This window comes from Hypanus sabinus, chromosome 22, assembly GCF_030144855.1.
Source record: "Hypanus sabinus isolate sHypSab1 chromosome 22, sHypSab1.hap1, whole genome shotgun sequence".
Taxonomy (NCBI): Eukaryota; Metazoa; Chordata; class Chondrichthyes; order Myliobatiformes; family Dasyatidae; genus Hypanus; species Hypanus sabinus.
This window is the reverse complement of record NC_082727.1, coordinates 65,861,521-65,880,613: the sequence shown is the minus strand read 5'-3', so window position 1 is coordinate 65,880,613 and position 19,093 is coordinate 65,861,521. Positions and strand designations below refer to the sequence as shown.

General features: G+C 40.0%; 1 protein-coding gene across 1 annotated transcript in view; it reads right to left on the bottom strand.

The window, feature by feature from the left end:
• Nucleotides 1-1,848: 1,848 nt before the first annotated feature.
• The window catches only part of LOC132379690 (uncharacterized), a 168,094-nt gene continuing 150,849 nt past the window's right edge, over nucleotides 1,849-19,093 (bottom strand). Inside the window, exons 9-12 of the mRNA XM_059947949.1 lie at nucleotides 6,283-6,361; nucleotides 5,639-5,757; nucleotides 4,851-4,976; nucleotides 1,849-3,752 (exon numbers count right to left, since the gene is read on the bottom strand). Coding sequence (XP_059803932.1) covers nucleotides 3,267-3,752; nucleotides 4,851-4,976; nucleotides 5,639-5,757; nucleotides 6,283-6,361 — 810 coding nt within the window. The 3' untranslated portion in view covers nucleotides 1,849-3,266. The remainder of the gene's footprint in view (nucleotides 3,753-4,850; nucleotides 4,977-5,638; nucleotides 5,758-6,282; nucleotides 6,362-19,093) is intronic.

Below are 19,093 nucleotides of genomic sequence, written 5' to 3'. Positions count from 1 at the left end.
ATTCTTCAGGCCGAACGGCATGCGGAGGAACTCGAAGAGGCCAAACGGGGTGATGAGAGCCGTCTTGGGGACGTCGTCAGGATGCATCGGGATTTGATGGTACCCTCGGACAAGGTCGACCTTGGAGAAGATCCGGGCGCCGTGCAGGTTTGCCGCAAAGTCCTGAATGTGCGGCACAGGGTAGCGGTCCGGTGTGGTAGCCTCGTTCAGCCTGCGGTAGTCGCCGCACGGTCTCCAGCCCCCCGTCGCTTTGGGCACCATGTGCAGGGGGGAAGCCCAGGGGCTGTCGGACCGCCGGATGATCCCCAATTCCTCCATTCTCTGGAACTCCTCCTTCGCCAGTCGGAGCTTGTCCGGGGGAAGCCGCCGAGCACGGGCATGGAGGGGTGGTCCCTGTGTCGGGATGTGGTGCTGTACGCCGTGCCTGGGCATGGCTGCTGTGAACTGCGGTGCCAGAACCGATGGGAACTCCGCCAGGACCCTGGTGAAGTCGTTGTCGGACAGCGTGATGGAGCCGAGGTGAGGGGCTGGCAACTGGGCCGCGCCCAGGGAGAACGTCTGAAAGGTCTCGGCGTGTACCAGTCTCTTCCTGGGCAGGTCAACCAGCAGGCTGTGAGCTCGCAAAAAATCCGCACCCAGAAGCGGTTGGGCTACGGCGGCCAGTGTGAAGTCCCACGTGAACTGGCTGGGGCCGAACTGTAGCTGCACCTGACGGGTGCCATAGGTCCTTACTGTGCTGCCATTCACGGCCCTCAGGGGGGGACCCGGTGCCCTGCTGCGAGTGTCGTAACTTGTCGGAGGTAAAACGCTGACCTCAGCCCCAGTATCGACCAAAAACCGGCGTCCCGACCTGCTATCCCACACATACAGGAGGCTATCCCGATGGCCAGCCGCCGTAGCCATCAGCGGCGGCTGGCCCTGGCGTTTCCCGGGAACTTGCAGGGTGGGCGGCAACGGCGGGCTTCTGCGCCCCACCGCTGGTGGTAGAAGCACCAGTGGTCATTGGGCCGGGGGTTAGTGGGCTCTGCGGCCGGGCCTGGACTGGTTTGCTGCCGGGAGCGTGGCTGGGAGATCTGTGCGATGGACGCCCCGCTCACCTTTTTGGCGTTCCACAGCAAGTCCGCCCGGGCTGCCACCTTCCGGGGGTCACTGAAATCCGCGTCGGACAGCAGCAGGCGTATGTCCTCGGGCAGCTGCTCCAGGAATGCCTGCTCAAACATGAGGCCTGTGTGTCCCTCGGCCAGAGACAACATCTCGTTCATTAAAGCCGATGGAGGTCTGTCGCCCAAGCCATCCAGGTGCAGTAAACGGGCAGCCCGTTCGCGCCGTGAGAGTCCGAAAGTCCTGAGGAGCAGAGCTTTGAATTCCGTGTACTTGCCGTCTGACGGGGGCGACTGTACGAACTCCGCGACCTGGGCCGCTGTGTCCTGGTCGAGGGAGCCCACCACGTAGTAGTAGCGGGTGTCTTCTGAGGTGATCCGGCGAACGTGGAATTGGGCTTCGGCTTGCTGGAACCATAGGTCCGGGCGCTGTGTCCAGAAACCCGGCAGTTTCAACGAAACCGCATGAACAGAGGCGGCGTCGGTCATTTCTGGTCCAAAAATCGTTTGGACCGTCGGGGTCACCAATTGTAGCGGTGTGCTACAAACAGCGCTAAAATTACGACACGGAGTCGGTAACTGCAGTCGAAGGAAAAACTTTATTCGAAAACTTCAGCCTCACTTTTAAGCCTCTGTCAACCGGCCCCCCATGGCGAAGAGGCTCCAAAGCTCTGTGCTCGCAAACCCCCGTAGGCTATCTAATTGTGAGTCGGTTCGCATACGCTAGGAAATGAGCCGCCACAGATCCCCACATGCTCCATGGAGTTCATAATAGCTTTAGTATATATATTTATTTCTTTCCACAAATAACCAATAATTTTATCTTCAGAGCACCTATATATTTAATCCTATCTTTTGTAAATAAGGGCGCCAAATTTTCAGAAATATTTCATATTTATCTCTTAAATTATAAGTAATTTTTTTTCAAATGGAATGCAGCTAAAAGCTATACTTATTTTCATTTTCTTAATGTATGTTAAAATTCTTTTTCTTTTCACCGGTCCATTAAGCCCATTAACATTAAAACTTTAAAAATTCAGTAAATTAGTCATTATTTTTAACAGGGTTACTCCAGTCTATAGTAATACCTAATTTTTCAACTTTCACAGTACCTTGGGGAATCTTTTTAAAATTCTCCATGTTGCTATGTGTCTCCACCCCGACTGTCCAGGCAAAGAAAGAAAGATTAAAGAAAAATAGATTATAAAGAAAAAAAAAATACCCCCCTACTAATGTTGTGAATAAAAGAAAACACAACATTACCCCCCTTCGTTGTACGGGTCATGGCAATCGCCATGATTACACACGTGAATCCCGTAGCAATGAATCCGAAGTTCCCCCAGCCCCCCCGTAACGTAAAAAAGTATATACAAGAGAAGAAAAAATAATATCACTACTCTCGGTTAATATTTCTCAAATTTTTTACCTTTCTCCCCCTGTATCATATAATTAAGAATATATTTAAATATTCTTCTGTCCTTAAACATCCATCAACTCCATTGACTGTCCCTGTCTTCATCTTTAATCCGTTTCACTTTTAAATCTTTGGCTGTGGTTAGCAAATATTTGGGAGTTCTTGTGCAAATTCTTCTGCATCCCGATAATCAGTAAAAGATCTTCTTTTTCCGTCATCCAAAAAAATTATCAGGGTTGCCAGGTGGCGCAATATAAACTTATAACCCTTTTCCCATAAAACTTTTTTTGCTGGGTTAAATTCCTTCTTTCTCTTCAAAAGGTCATAATTTTTATCAGGATAGAAAATAACTATTTTCCCTTCTATCATCAATGGCCCGTTTCTCTTTCTGGCACATTGGGCAGCCGCCTTCAAGATCTTTTCTTTATCTTGATATCTTAAGCATTTTATCAAGATTGATTGTGGGTTTTGATCAACTTGAGGTCTTGATCTTAAGGCTCTGTGAGCCCTTTCAATTTCAATTAACTGGGTTCCTTCTTCCATTTCCAAAATTTCCGGAATCCATTTTTGAAAAAAATTATTGGATCCTCTCCCTCTATACCTTCTTTAAGTCCAACAATCTTAATATTATTTTGTCTGCTAAAATTTTCAAGTACATTCACTTTTCCCAACAACCATTTTCTTTCTGATGTTCAGGCAGAAATATTATCTTGAATTTTATTCACTCTATCAATGGTGTCTCCTGTTGTTTCTTACAAGTTTTTAATTTTCTTGTCCATTTTGTCCTGTCTTTTCATCATTTTATCAAGCATAATCTTCATATTTAATATCTTTTTTATTACTTTTAATGCTTTTAATTCATGCATTATTTGCACCAAAGGTTTTTTTAAGTCTCCAATAACATCTCCAACCTCTTCCTGTTGCTCTTCTTTGTTTGTCTCTTCATCTTTGTCTGATTTATCCAGAGAATCTGATTCCACCTCATATTCACTTTCACTTTCAGTTCCGATCATAGCTGGGATTTGTAGTTTGGGTTGCTCGTGTTTGCGCATGCCTATTCCTTCACGCATGCGCAATTCCTGTTGCTCTTTTTTTTTGGAAACGGTTGATGTTGCCGCAGTTTCCTGTTCTGTATCGTCAAAGGTAAAATGCACTTGAGCCTGAGGCTCTTTCACGGCAGCTGGCCTTGATTCTTTTCCAACTTGTGTTGTCTTCAAAGTAGTAGTTTTCTTCTGCTTCTGTTTAGGAGACATATCTTAAGACAATCCTGAGTAGTTTATAAGTAATTTTTAAAAAGTATTTACTAACTTTTCTTCACTTAAACATTATTTTATTGGTTTTTTACGGGAGAGCTGGATTTCCACGTCTCGATCCTACGTCATCACGTGACGTCCCCCTGTCATTGCAATTTAGCTCTGAGCAAATTGTTAGGTCCACAGCAAAATTGGTATCTGCTTTCTTATGAGAGATGTTCATGTTGTTCAACATGATTAGTGTTACTCTAAGATTATGTGTGGGTTAAAGTGATTGGTGGACAGATACTTCTCTAAAATATCCTAAGGGAGGGTACAAACATCTTCCCCTGATTATTTGGTTATCTAATGCCTTATATTTAACCATGGAAAGATATATGAGAAAGTAGCAAAGAAGGAATGACATTGGAATCGGTTCAGAACTTGCAACAATATTTTTCTGTTTGCTTAATAAAGAGGGACGTGCAATGCATCTCATGTTGAATGGGGAACGAGAGTAGACAGCCTTGAGCTTGCAATGTTTTCACTTGATCATTGGTGGAGGGAAAGATGGCACCGCACAGATGATTAATACATCTGATCTAAATAATTTCAACTATGCTGAGGAGCTTCAAACAGAATCAATGCCAACTTACTATGCATACCACAGTTTGGAGTTTGGAGTTCAGCTTGACTGAACTTGACTTTCAAGTGGAACCTGAAATCCAAAATAAGCCAATTGTGTATTTCTTTAACATACACAAAATGCTGGTGGAACTCAGCAGGCCAGGCAGCATCTATAGGAAGAAGCCCTGTCAACGTTTCGGGCTGAGACCCTTCGTCAGGACTTCCTGACAAAGGGTCTCAGCCTGAAACATCGACTGTGCTTTTTCTTATTGATGCTGCCTGGCCTGCTGCATTCCACCAGCATTTTGTGTGTGTTGCTTGAATTTCCAGCATCTGCAGATTTCCTCGTGTTTATGTATCTCTGCGTTTTTTTTTTTGAACAGTGGATTAACCTGTTTTCTTAATTTGAGTTTGCAAGTCTGGGCAAATAATTGTCATATATATTATCCTGAACACCATTGTTTCATGTCACTCTACCTGTTTTGGAGTCTTCTCCTGTTCATTCAGCTGTTGTTGCAAGCTTTCTTTATGTTGATATACTAGGACCAACTCTGTTGCAATTTCTGCCATTGACTGCTGAAATATCTGTTGCTTTTCTGCAAACTGAAGTTGTACAGTAGTTGTTAACATCAGCTAAAAGGGTCTGAAAAATGCTGTTTGAAATACGACAGGTATTATGCTCTTCTAACCTTTCTGCTTAATTTACTACCAGAGATGTCCTAGCATATAAAGACTAAATCTAGACATTTCTAACTACCTGAGATCTTAAAAAAGTATACTTCCTATGTTACACTCTCTAAAATTAACACATCTGTCCTAAATTTGCAACACTTCTCTGCTTACATGATTTAGCCTCATGATCTGGTTCTTATTTAGAAATTGAATATAAATTCATTACTATAATAGTATTTATATTGGCTCAGTTTATCATTGTAAGTGCTATTTGAGTTCAGTTTCCAGAATATTTTCCAAATTAGTTGTAGACCTCCGAAATCCACAGATTCTGGTTTCAGAAAGATAGAACTATACACTCTGAAGATTATTTTTAACAAAGAACATACTAATATAGAGAGAACACAACATATGAAAATATTGCTGAAAGGGAACTAAAGCTATCAAATCCTCCTCCTGTTGTACAACACCATACCAGGTGAGAACTTGTACAAACTGGTACTGTCAAACCAACACTGCATTGTAAAGAGATACATCTCATATTTCTAAATACGGCCCCACAAGGTTAAACTTTAAAATATCAAACAGCTTACTTCTTTGTTTATAGTTTGCATTTCAAGTGTCTCATCGCAATAAGCTAGATCAGCTCTGTTATTCTGGAACATTTTGGAAGCCAGCCAAGTCTTATGACTTTCTAAGTGTAAATCAAAATCTGTGGAAAAACACCAATTAAAAATATCAGCTTATCATTGGTATAATGAATGAATTCAAAATAACTTTTGGAATAATACCGATACATTTGGTGAAAGGGGAGGCTATATTTTGGAATGCATCCAGGTCCAGTGTCAAGTTCAATATAATTCTAGTCCCACAAGAAAAGAAGCATTGATTAATGTGAAGGAACTGCAATGAAGGAAGATGATCATTGAGAAATTGTAACAAGAACAGAATTTTTCTTTAAGAATGCTCTTTTCCATGGAGCTAGCAGTCAGACTTTGAGCCAATGTTCAAATACATTATAAATTGCTGATCATGATTGTAATAATTGGTGAAGATGATAATCATGGTTCTAGAAATTTTCAAATGGAAAACTTGTTAAACCAAATTCAGAATACACAGGGGTTGTGCTAAGTGAAATTTAAGTGCCTTTCTTAGCTTCCTTGGAGAGAAACAGAATTTGGAATAGTTTCAAGAGATGTAAAACCCATTACAAAGTTTAACACATAGGCTGACTGACCTTCGATTACACTGTTCTGCACTTTCAAAACTTGGTGTTCAAACTGTTTTGTAGCTTCAATACATGAGACTAAATGAGCCTGTAAGGGAATAACAAGACAAAATATAAAAAAAAATTGAAATATATTGGAAGAAGTGTCAAGTGACCACCTGGAGTTCACTTACTGATAAATAGGGCAACTCAGAAACATTGTGACTGTGGTAGGCAACAATGGTTAGTAAATTCTTGGCTATTGCTTGATTTAATTGTGGAACTTCTATCCCTTCATTTCTTATAATGAATTCAGATCAATTTCTCCAATTTATTCCTCATAAAAAATATTAGTTTGGTATTGTTACATTCCCCATCCGCTGATGGATAGTGATCAGCAAGAATTTTTTTATGTTAATTCCTTTTTCAATAAAATATTTCCTAAAAGGATGTGTCTGTGGGGAAAACTGAAATTACAGAAAGAGTACCTGGTAAAGTATGATTTGAAAAGAAGACAAAAGATCAATTGAAAGATTTGAGAATAGACAAAGTGAAGAAGACAATAATTAACCTACATTTTGACGTTAACAACTTAAATAATAAACAACTTTATTATTTTATTTTAAGAGTATATTACTACCTATTATTTTCTTCCTAACTGTTGGCTTCTCTGGGTTTAATCATTTGTTGCTTTGTGTGAAATTCATCAATAAATGGTTGATGTTTACTAGACTATACTTTAGTAGGAGTTTGAAAAGATTAGCTGTATAAACAAATACACTCAATAACTTCTATAGTTGTACCGTGGAGAGCACTCTGACAGGCTGCAGCACTGTCCGATATGGAGGGGCTACTGCATAGGACCAAATGAAGCTGCATAAGGTTGTAAATCTAGTCAGCTCCATTTTGGGCACTAGCCTACAAAGTACCCAGGACATCTTTAGGGAGCAGTGTCTCAGAAAGGCAGAGACCATTATCAAAGACCCCCAGCACCCAGGGCATGCCCTTTTCTCACTGTTACCATCAGGGAGGAGGTACACACTCAGTGATTCAGGAACAGCTTCTTCCCTTCTGCCATCCAATTCTTAAATGGACATTGAAGCTTTGGACACTGCCTCACTTTTTAAAAATATACAGTATTTCTGTTTTTGCGTGATTTTTAAAATCTATTCAATATACGCAATTGATTTACCTGTTTATTTATTTATTGATTTGCTTGTGTAATTATTATTATTATATTTTTCTCTCTGCTAAATTATGTATTGCTTTGAACAGATTTCACATTCAATGCCAGTGATAATAAAAATGATTCTGATTCTGACCCTTAATTTCTTATTTCTGTCATCTTCAGCAGGATCTTACTACCAAACATATTTTGCCACCGCATTCCCCTACCCCCACAACTCTCTGTTTTCCACAGGGATCACTCCCTTTGTGATTCCCTTGTCCATTCATTCTCTAATATCCCAACTGCAAGTGACCAAAATGCTCCACCTGCTTATTCACTTCCTCTCTTAAAGGTTCAAAGGCTCATTTATTATCAAAGTTCATATGCAGTATTCGTCGCTGAGATTCATCTTCTCCAGATAGCCACGAAACAGAAAAAATAGAACTCATTCAAAGAAAAACATCAACTCCCCCACACAAAAAAACTAGCAAATCACGCCAACTAGCAACAAGAAAGAATGGCAACGTGACCATCAACCCTCCCCCTACACACAAAAAATTGTGCAATGGCAACAAGAGCATCAAGTACCCCCACACACAGTAAAACAAGTCATGAGAACTGCAAGAACATCAAACCTCAACCCCATCCCCCCGCACAAAAAAATCTTACAAATCACACCAAAATTAATTCGCCCAAACGGCAACAAAAAAACACAGAATACAAAAGACATAAAACTGGAAAGAATCCAGTGCAATCCATAATTCACAGAACTTCAGTAACATCACCTGACAGCTTTGAGAAGGAGAGAGACCACTCAATCACAGAGGCAGAGGAGCGAGGGAGATAGGTCGTCACACACAGACATCTTATCTGGCAGCAATTAGTGATACGCCATCACCCACAGGCACATTATCCAGCAGCAATTAGCGATAAGTCTACCCACACACACCTTATCTGGCAATAGCTGAGTTCCGTCACAGTAGCAAGAAAGAGGGAGGTAGTCAACGCTGAACACTTGCTCAGCTTCCAAATTCGCCTTGATGTTTGAATCTTTCTCAAAGCTTTAATTGGTGATGAATGGATGCTTTAAATGGCAAAATGGAGTCAAAAATTGGCACATGCTCTGTCTGTAAGTTTCATCTCGAGGCTGCCTGCACTCATCTCCTAGAATTTTCTCTGAGACAGTAGAGTGCTAGATCACTCAGTTGATCTCCAAGCTGTAAATCATAGGCTCTAACAGTTCCAGAAACACACTTAAGACAAAAAGAAGACGTACAAGAAATGAAATAAACAGTTTCATGGATTATCTGAAAGATGTTGCCCGAGGAATCGTTGTTAACTTGCGCCATCTGGCCAAAAGTATACCTCCATTCAGGGCCCCAAACAGTCCTTCCAGGTGAGCCAACACTTCACCTGGAAATCTGTCGGGGTTATCTATTGTATCTGGCTCTCCCAATGCAGCTTCCTCTACATTGATGAAACCTTACATAGACTGGGGGACTACTTTGTCAAGCACCACTGCTCCATTCACCAAGAACAGAATTTCCCTGTGGGCAACAGTTTTAATTCCTACCTCCATTCCCGTTTTGACATGTTAGTCCATGGCCTGCTCTTTTGCCATGACGAGTCCACTCTCAGGGTGGAGGAGCAACACCTAATATTCTATCTGGGCAGCCTCCAACCTGATCACATGAATATCAATTTCTCCCTCCAGAACAGAAATTTTGCTCCCCCCCCCACTCTTTTTCTATTCCCCACTCTGTCCTCATTATTCTTCTCACCAGACTATCACCTTGCCCTGGATTCCCTCCTCCCTTCCTTTCTCCTATGGTTCACTCTCCTCTCCTATCAGATTGGTTCCCCTTCAGCCCACCTGGTTTCACCTATCATCTCCTAGCTATCCTCCTGCCCCCTCTCCCACCTTTTTATACTGGCATCTTCTCCTTTCCTTTCCAATCCTGCAGAAAAGTCTCAGCCCAAAATATCGACTGTTGATTCTTTTTCATAAATGCTGATTGGCGTACTAAGTTCCTCCTGCATTTTTTGTGTGTTGCTTTGGATTTTCAGCATCTATATTATCTCTTGTGTTTCTTATTTTCCTGACTTCTAAACGTTTTACCATATTTTTTGCACAAACACAAAAAGTAGATATATTGCAAACAGAAAGCACAACAATCCCATCATATAACCTTCATTAAATTTTCAAAGATGTTAAACACTACCCGAGAATACCAGTAATGTAGGTCCTTACCTATCATCTTTCAATGGCTTCATACTGCTGTTTCCAGAGCAACCATCAAATAAACCAATCACAACTTAATGTGGAACATTAACTGAGCATAGTGAAAAATGCCAACATATACAATTTAGTATTAACCAAAAATGGTTTATTATTTATATAAACAATAACCTATATAGCTATATTTTTGCAACAAAGATAATGTGTCAAAAAGACTTAACAGAGCAGAAATAGAAAATAACAAGAGATTTATCACAGACTTAAGCAAATGAGTGCAATAGCCAACAAAAGAACAGAGAAAGCAAATCTTCAGTGGAATTGAATGGAACAATTGGAAGCAAGCAGCAACTTGTTGAATAACAATAGCTTTTTGGTAATAAAGGTACAATAGAACAATAGTATATCGCACTACCTGATGGAAAAAATAAACATTATTTTTCTACACTTCAAACCACTGCTACTCAAAAGAAAAGTAAGAGTAATTACCAGGGGTTTAAAATCAGGGAAGCAATCCTGTTTTCCTAGCTCCAAAGGAATGTTTAAAATTTATTGTTAATTCATAAATGTACTTTATAATAAGTTGGCAGCCAATCCTGAACACTGAGTGAAGCAGACACACATGTGTTGCTGATTTGTGTAGGGAGCTAATATAGTCACATAAGGACATTTAAAATGTTCATATAAGGACATCTGAAAAATTGACAATTCCAACTTGATCTGATCATTTACCAGGCATCTCTGCAGCACAGGATGATGACAATAGGAACTGGGCCATGATATGACCAATCAATTCCAACACAAAAAGGGCAGTGACATATTCAGTATTGCATGCATCGTACATGAAGCAGAAATGTGGCAGCAAATAGAAATATGGTGCAAAATATGTAACAGCTATTGACAAATTTATACATTTTCTATCAAGTTTTCATGTGCTTCTAATAGCTAATATGTTTGTAATATTGAGACATCTGTGCTGAGACCTGGTGAAGTTGGTAAATCGACTAAAAATGCATGGTGAGAGAACATTTGTTGGTAAACAGCTTTTTGATTCTATTAGTGGCATTGCATCAAAGATACTACACTTTTTTCTTTATTTTGTATAAATATATTGTGGAAATTAATTTAACATCTTTTAGCTATATAGTATTACCAGATGATGTAAAGCATAAATTGATACCCTATTTAGGTAGCCTTGTCAGCGTAGGACACTGCTGTTTGAGTCTTGTTTAAAGTGCCATTTTAAGCAAATAAAAACAGCTGTTTTGGGGACTGTTTGCTTTGGAATGGCATTTTATTCAGCTTGAGCATCAAATATTTTGGCTGCCAATACAGCCCAGCAATGTAGTTCAGCTTTGTTTTTAAAATACTTTATTTAACTAATAGACAGAGTATATCATCAGAGGGTTAACCACAGAAACATCACCTTGTTAAAATAAACTTTCAATTATGCAGTAATTTCAAAGTTCAAACATCTAATTGCATTTATTATCGAAATATGTATACTATATATAACCTTGAGATTTGTCTTCTTGCAGGCAGCCACAAAACAAAAAAACAAAGTAGAACCCATTAAAAAAAACCCACACAACAAAGATAGTCAGATATCCAATGAGCGCTAAAAAGAACAAACTGTGCAAGCAAGAAACAAATAAACAAATAACAAATAAACACACTGTAAACAAATAACACACTGAACATGAACCGCAGACTCCCCGAGTGTGAGTCCACAGCCACAGAATCAGTTCAGCACTGCAGCCGGGCCACTCAATTGCAACATGCAGTATAAATATACTGTGGAAATTAATTTCAGTGAATCCGCTTATGCATGAGAATGTTTTCTTTGGGAACTGTTATGTGGGTATATGATTCATAATTTCTCATCAAAAGGAAAATTTGCTTTAACAAATTATCAGCTCTTGGTGCTGATTACCATAGCTTTGCTTTTTTGCCAATGCCCAATGAAGCCTTGGGCCAGATTTCAAGAATCTCTGCAAACCACACTAAAGTCAACAGCAAGCTGTAACAAACAGCATGTTTCCACAGGTTATTATTGTCATGTTTCATGCTAAGTCATTTTCAACATTGATACGGACTACATCTACACATTAAAAATAAACATTGTGATTGACCTTTTCAATAATGAATGAATGTTTGCAAATTCATCTTAGTTTCCTTTCAATTGATACTTATAATAAAAGGCAAAATGACACAGCACAGCAGGTAAGTGTATAAATAATGAACAGTCTCTAATAAGAAAACAAGTTGTTTTTCATGCCTCGTTGTCCAATGTTATTCACATGACTTATCAAATTGTATTGTACATTTGCCCAATCACATGGATCAATGTTCATATTATATATTCATATCCTATTCAAATCTTGTTGGCATTTAAGCATCTCATTGACCCAGTTATTTCACAAATGATTGAGAGAAGTCTGGACTAATTTGTGAGAGAGGGAAACCTATTGCTTTGGTCGGAACATCATTTAACAAAACAGTATGCAGTCCACATGAAGTTATATAGATTATATCAATAGCTATAACTAATATTTAGTATTAAACTGATGTAATACTTTAGTAATTTAATCATGCTTATTGTTTATTTGTTCATACAATTAAATCAAGTGCTTTGAGTAATTCTGTGTACAGCTTATGCACATTTAATAAGTAGTTCAATTGCAACAGAATGAATAACAGCCAGTGAACTGGGAGAATAAGCCTCTGATTTCACAGCTCTCATTACAGATGAATACAACCCAAGAATTACTGGTTTAAGTAATTTTATCTGTTGAAATGTTTCACTTCAAATATCTGAAAAAGTATTGGCACCACAAAAGTTTAAGAGCTGAGTCTCCTTTTATCTGTATCCCTAAACCCTAACCTGTTCCCTAACTCCCAGCACAGCACTTAAAACCATCCCCCGAACCTAAAAAACATTTAAGTTTAAGCCATGAATTCTAAGAACATCACAGTTCAGTGCCATTTTGACCAGAAATTATTTGAACGCTTACAGGTTAAGGCTGCTTGAGAGAAATTTTCACCTTTCCTAGAATATATATATATATATATGTGTGTGTGTGTGTGTGTGTGTGTGTGTGTGTGTGTGTGTGTGTGTGTGTGTGTGTGTGTGTGTTTATGTGTGTGCGCACATGCATACCCTTAACTCCTGGTGGAGTCGTTGAGGTGCTGTCATGACAAGCTTTTTGCACCGATCTTTTTGGTGATTGCTCATTGTACGGTGTGTCTTGGGCATCTGAAACCTGGTGAAGCCCATCCCTCTCCAGGTTTTTTTTTACAAGGTCGAGTTGCGAGCTTGACACTCAACCCAGGCATGGACAGAGAACATGCAAGAGAGCCAGCCAGATTCAAACTCTTGCCCCAAGGTCCAGCGCTGATGCCATTACGCCACCAGCTGGCTCCATTTACATATATATTACATATTATCTGCAGCACAGTTGCAGACTGCCAGCTAAGATGTTGTAGGCATTACTGACTCATGGCTGTGAGTGTCATATCCAAGGATACACACTGTACCGAAAGGACAGGTATGAAGGCAAAAGGGGCAATGTTGCTCTGTTGGCAAAAAAAAAGAAATCAAATCATTAGAAAGAGGTGACATAAGATTGGAAGGTGTTGAATCTTTGTGGAGAGCTGGATGAACTACAAGGGTAAAAAGACATTGAGAGGACTTGTATACAGACCTCCAGACAGTAATAAGTAAGTGGCCTACAAATTACTTCGGGAGATAGAAAATGCATAACAAAAGGGCAATGTTACAATAGTCAGTGGGTTTTCAATATGCAGGTAGATTGGGAAAATCAAGTTGGTGCTGGATTCCAGAAGGGAGAATTTCAATAGTGCCTAAGAGATGGCTTTTTAGAGTACCTCGTGGTTGAGCTCACTAGGGGATCAGCTATTCTGGATTGGCTGCAATGCAAAGAACCAAAATTGATTTGAAATGTTAAAGTAAAAGAACCCTAAAGGGCAAGTGATCATAATATGATCAAATTCACCCTGAAATTTGAGAAAGAGAAGCTCAGATCAGATATATCAGTATTACAGTGGAGTTACGGGAATTACAGAGGTATGAGAGAGGAGCTGGCTAGAACTCATTGGAAAAGAACACTGGCAGGGATGGCAGAGCAGCAATGGCTGGTATGTTTCTCTGGAAACAATTCAGAAGGCACGGGATATATACATCCCAAAGAGGAAGAAGTATTGTAAAGCAAAGATGACACAACCATGGCTGACAAGAGAACTCAAGCCAACATTAAAGTCAAAGAGAAGGTACAGTATATATATATAACCATATAATATAACCATATAACAATCACAGCACGCAAACAGGCCATCTTGGCCCTCCTAGTCCGTGCCGAACCCTTAATCTCACCTAGTCCCACCTACCCGCACTCAGCCCATAACCCTGCACTCCTTTCCTGTCCATATACCTATCCAATTTTACCTTAAATGACACAACTGAACTGGCCTCTACTACTTCTACAGGAAGCTCATTCCACACAGCTATCACTCTTTGAGTAAAGAAATACCCCCTCGTGTTTCCCTTAAACTTCTGCCCCCTAACTCTCAAATCATGTCCTCTAGTTTGAATCTCCCCTACTCTCAATGGAAACAGCCTGTTCACGTCAACTCTATCTATCCCTCTCAAAATTTTAAATACCTCGATCAAATCCCCCCTCAACCTTCTATGCTCCAATGAATAGAGACCTAACTTGTTCAACCTTTCTCTGTAACTTAATTGCTGAAACCCAGGTAACATCCTAGTAAATTGTCTCTGCACTCTCTCTAATTTATTGATATCTTTCCTATAATTCGGTGACCAGAACTGCACACAATATTCCAAATTTGGCCTTACCAATGCCTTGTACAACTTTAGCATTACATCCCAACTTCTGTACTCAATGCTTTGATTTATAAAGGCCAGCATTCCAAAAGCCCTCTTCACCACCCTATCTACATGAGACTCCACTTTCAGGAAACTATGCAGTTATTCCTAGATCTCTCTGTTCCTCTGCATTCCTCAATGCCCTACCATTTACTCTGTATGTTCTATTTGGATTATTCCTGCCAAAATGTAGAACCTCACACTTCTCAGCATTAACTCCATCTGCCAACATTCAGTCCATTCTTCTAACCGGCATAAATCTCCCTGCAAGCTTTGAAAATCCACCTCATTATCCACAACACCTCCTACCTTAGTATCATCGGCATACTTACTAATCCAATTTACCACCCCATCATCCAGATCATTTATGTATATTACAAACAACATTGGGCCCAAAACAGATCCCTGAGGCACCCCGCTAGTCACCGGCCTCCATCCCGATAAACAATTATCCACCACTACTCTCTGGCATCTCCCATCTAGCCACTGTTGAATCCATTTTATTACTCCAGCATTAATACCTAATGACTGAACCTTCTTAACTAACCTTCCATGTGGAACTTTGTCAAAGGCTTTGCTGAAGTCCATATAGACTACATCCACTGCCTTACCCTCGTCAACATTCCTTGTAACTTCTTCAAAAAATTCAATAAGGTTTGTCAAACATGACCTTCCACGCACAAATCCATGCTGGCTACTTCTAATCAGATCTCGTCTATCCGGATAATTATAAATACTATCTCTAAGAACAAAATAGAACAAAAATTAGTGGGAACGTAGAGGATTGGGAAGCTTTTAAAAACCAAACAAGTCATTAGGAAGGTAAAAATGGAATATCAAAGTAAGCTAGCTGATAATATTAAAGAAGATACCAAAAGTTACTTCAGATACATAAAGTATAAAAGAGAGGAGAGGTAGTAATGGGGAACGAGGAAGTGGCTGATGAACCGATTAAGTATTTTGCATCGGTCTTCACTGTGGAAGACAGTAGCAGTCTGGTGGAAGTTCCAGATGTCAGGGGTCATGAAATGTTGAATGTCACCATAACTAAAGGGTAAGTTCTTGGGAAACTGAAAGTTCTGAAGGTGGATCAGTCACCTGAACCAGATGTTGTAAACACGGTTCTGAAAGAGGTGGCTGAAGAGCTCGTGGAGGCATTAGTAACGATCTTTCAAGAATCACTAGATTCTGGAATGGTTCTGGAAGACTAGAAAATTGCAAAAATTGCAAAATTATGTTACATCTTGCTCAAGGCTGATCTGCAGGTTGGAGGAGGGAAGGAGTATCTACATCTCCTTCGGTAGGGATGTATCTCCACTCTGCCAGCCATTAATAAAATTAAACGTATTAAATGAAGTTCATTACAAAAATATTTAAAGTACATAATTCATAGTAACATGAGACTTTGCTTATAAAGTTGTATTTTATGTCGGTAAAGGTTAAAATGTTCAGCCTTTCAGCAAACTTACAGGTGAAATGTGTCCAGAGCTGTAACTCTGCAAGGCTGAGTTAGCAGAATAAGCAACTGTGATATGCACGCTTATGTTATAAATTTATAACAAAATTACCATATAACCACATTACAATTACAGCACGGAAACAGGCCATCTCGGCCCTTCTAGTCCGTGCCAAACGCTTACTCTCATCTAATCCCACTGACCCGCACTCAGCCCATAACCCTCCATTCTTTTCCTGTCCATATACCTATCCAATTTTGCTTTAAATGACAATACCGAACCTGCCTCTACCACTTCTACTGGAAGCGCATTCCACACAGCTACCACTCTCTGAGTAAAGAAATTCCCCCTCATGTTACCCTTAAACTTTTGCCCCCAAGTCTCAACTCATGTCCCCTACTTTCAATGGAAAAAACTTATGCATGTCAACTCTATCTATCCCCCTCATAATTTTAAATACCTCTATCAAGTCCCCCCTCAATCTTCTACTCTCCAAAGAATAAAGACCTAACTTGTTCAATCTTTTCCTGTAACTTAGGTGCTGAAACCCTGGTAACATTCTAGTAAATCTTCTCTATACTCTCTCTATTTTGTTGATATCTTTCCTATAATTCAGTGACCAGAACTGTACACAATACTCCAAATTCAGCCTTACCAATGCCTTGTACAATTTTAACATTACATCCCAACTCCTATACTCAATGCTCTGATTTATAAAGGCCAACAGCTTTCTTCACCACCTTATCCACATGAGATTCCACCTTCAGGGAACTATGCACCATTATTCCTAGATCACTCTGTTCTACTGCATTCTTCAATGCCCTACTATTTACCATGTATGTCCTATTTGGATTATTCCTACCAAAATTCCTCACACTTATCAGCATTAAACTCCATCTGCCATTGCTCAGCCCACTCTTCTAACTGGCCTAAATCTCTCTGCAAGCTTTGAATACCTACTTCATTATCCTCGACGCCTCCTACCTTAGTATCATTTGCATACTTACTAATCCAATTTACCACCCCATCATCCAGATCATTAATGTATATGACAAACAACATTAGACCCAGTACAGATCCCTAGTCACTGGCCTCCAACCTGACAAACAGTTATCCACCACTATTCTCTGGCATCTCCCATGCAGCCACTGTTGAATCCATTTTACTACTTCAATATTAATACCTAACAATTGAACCTTCCTAACTAATCTTCCGTGTGGAACCTTGTCAAAGGCCTTACTGAAGTCCACATAGACAACATCCACTGTTTTACTCTTGTCAACTTCCCTCGTAACCTCTTAAAAAAATTCAATAAGATTTGTCAAACATGACCTTCCACGCACAAATCCATGTTGACTGTTCCTAATCAGTCCCTGTCTATCCAGATAAGTATATATACCATCTTTAAGAATACTTTCTATTAATTTACCCACCACTGACGTCAAACGTCAAACTAGAGGCATAGAGTACAAATGTAAGAACTTTATGATCAGTGGTTAGGCCACAACTAGAAAGTTATGTCCAATCCTGGCCACTGCTCTTTATGGTAAGTGTAAACAGTCCAGAAAAGATTTACTAGAATGATCTAAGCGATAAGGAACCTCAACTATGAAGTAATACTGGAAAAACTGGTGTTGTTCTGCTTGGAGCAGAGAGGGTCAAATAAGATTTAACAGAGCTGGACAAAACCTCAGTGCATTCAAACAGACTAGAGAGAAGCTGTTTTCACTGACAATTTATCAGCACTAGTGACACTATAGCAAAGATCATAGACTCAGTGGCAATTTTAGAACGTTTGTACTGTCATTTAGAACTTTATGTCAAAACTCCAAAGTATTGACATATTCAGCAAACCATGTTTAATTCATGGTTAATCAACCACATACAAAGGCAACTGGACAAACAATGTAACACACAAAGAAAATGACAAGATGCACTCCAACACAAAATAAGTGGCATAAAAGGAGCTGGTAGCCACTCATATAGTTCCTTAAGGTTGTAATAGCCAAGGGTGGTAGTGGGGATAAGCTCCCACTATCCATTAAAGCATCCTATGCCGTGCATCTCAAATAGCCTCTGACAACCAAGTCCAACCCCTGGCCTACACGTGCGGCTTAGCTACTAACTCTGGTGGAACCATTTCTACTGACAGGAAGAAAGGGCAAAGGCAGGTTCCTGGTGCCTTAAAACCAGTTGCTTTGGGCAGATGGGGCTCATCTGTCATGGTTTGCAGCTCATTTAGGAGAAGAAAAACTCTGATCTCAGACCTCTGCTGCCTTGCGGCTATAGCCACTCATGGGGAGTAAACCCCAAGGAAAAATCTGGAGCTGGAATCCCTAACGCACTCCTATCTTGAGTTAAACACTGACTGATAACTCCTGCGACGCCGCTCGTGCCAAACTGTATTGGCCTCTGCCGTTCCTTTGAGTTCATCAGCTGCATTGAGAGGGCGGATCCTGCTACATGGGAACAGTTTACTCTCCATATTGTTCTGCCCTAGCTGGAACACAACATCCATGGTCGATCCTAAACAATAGTAGGCCTCAGCCACTCATTGAAAGCCCTTTGCCATCATGAAGTCATGCGTTCATGAGAGTCGCACCTGTCTCTAAGAACACTGAAATCTCAGCATCTATCAAAGAGATCTGAAAATTAACACAAATAGTCTTCTTCATTGCTTGCAGTTCATATCATGATGCATTGAATATGTTCATGACTAGTATAGCAATAGACAGTAAAATTAATTTAGCTTTCATACCCAAGGAACTTTTGTCCAAGTCCGAATCTTGCGACATATAGCACTGTTCAGGAATGAAATTCATTTTCTGTAGTAGTATCATATTATCAAAATACTGATTTTATTAAAGAAGATGAAAGCAGTCTTCAATGTCAGCAAGCTTAAATTTTAATGGATTCCATTGTGTTTCTTTGTCTTGTTGCTGCCTACAGGAAGATGAATCTCAAGGTTGTATATGGTATACATACTTTGAACATAAATGTACCTAGAACTTTGAACTTTAATGTTTGTTCCCTTGAAGTCATGACCATTTTGCTGCTGGTCCCTCCTCAACAAG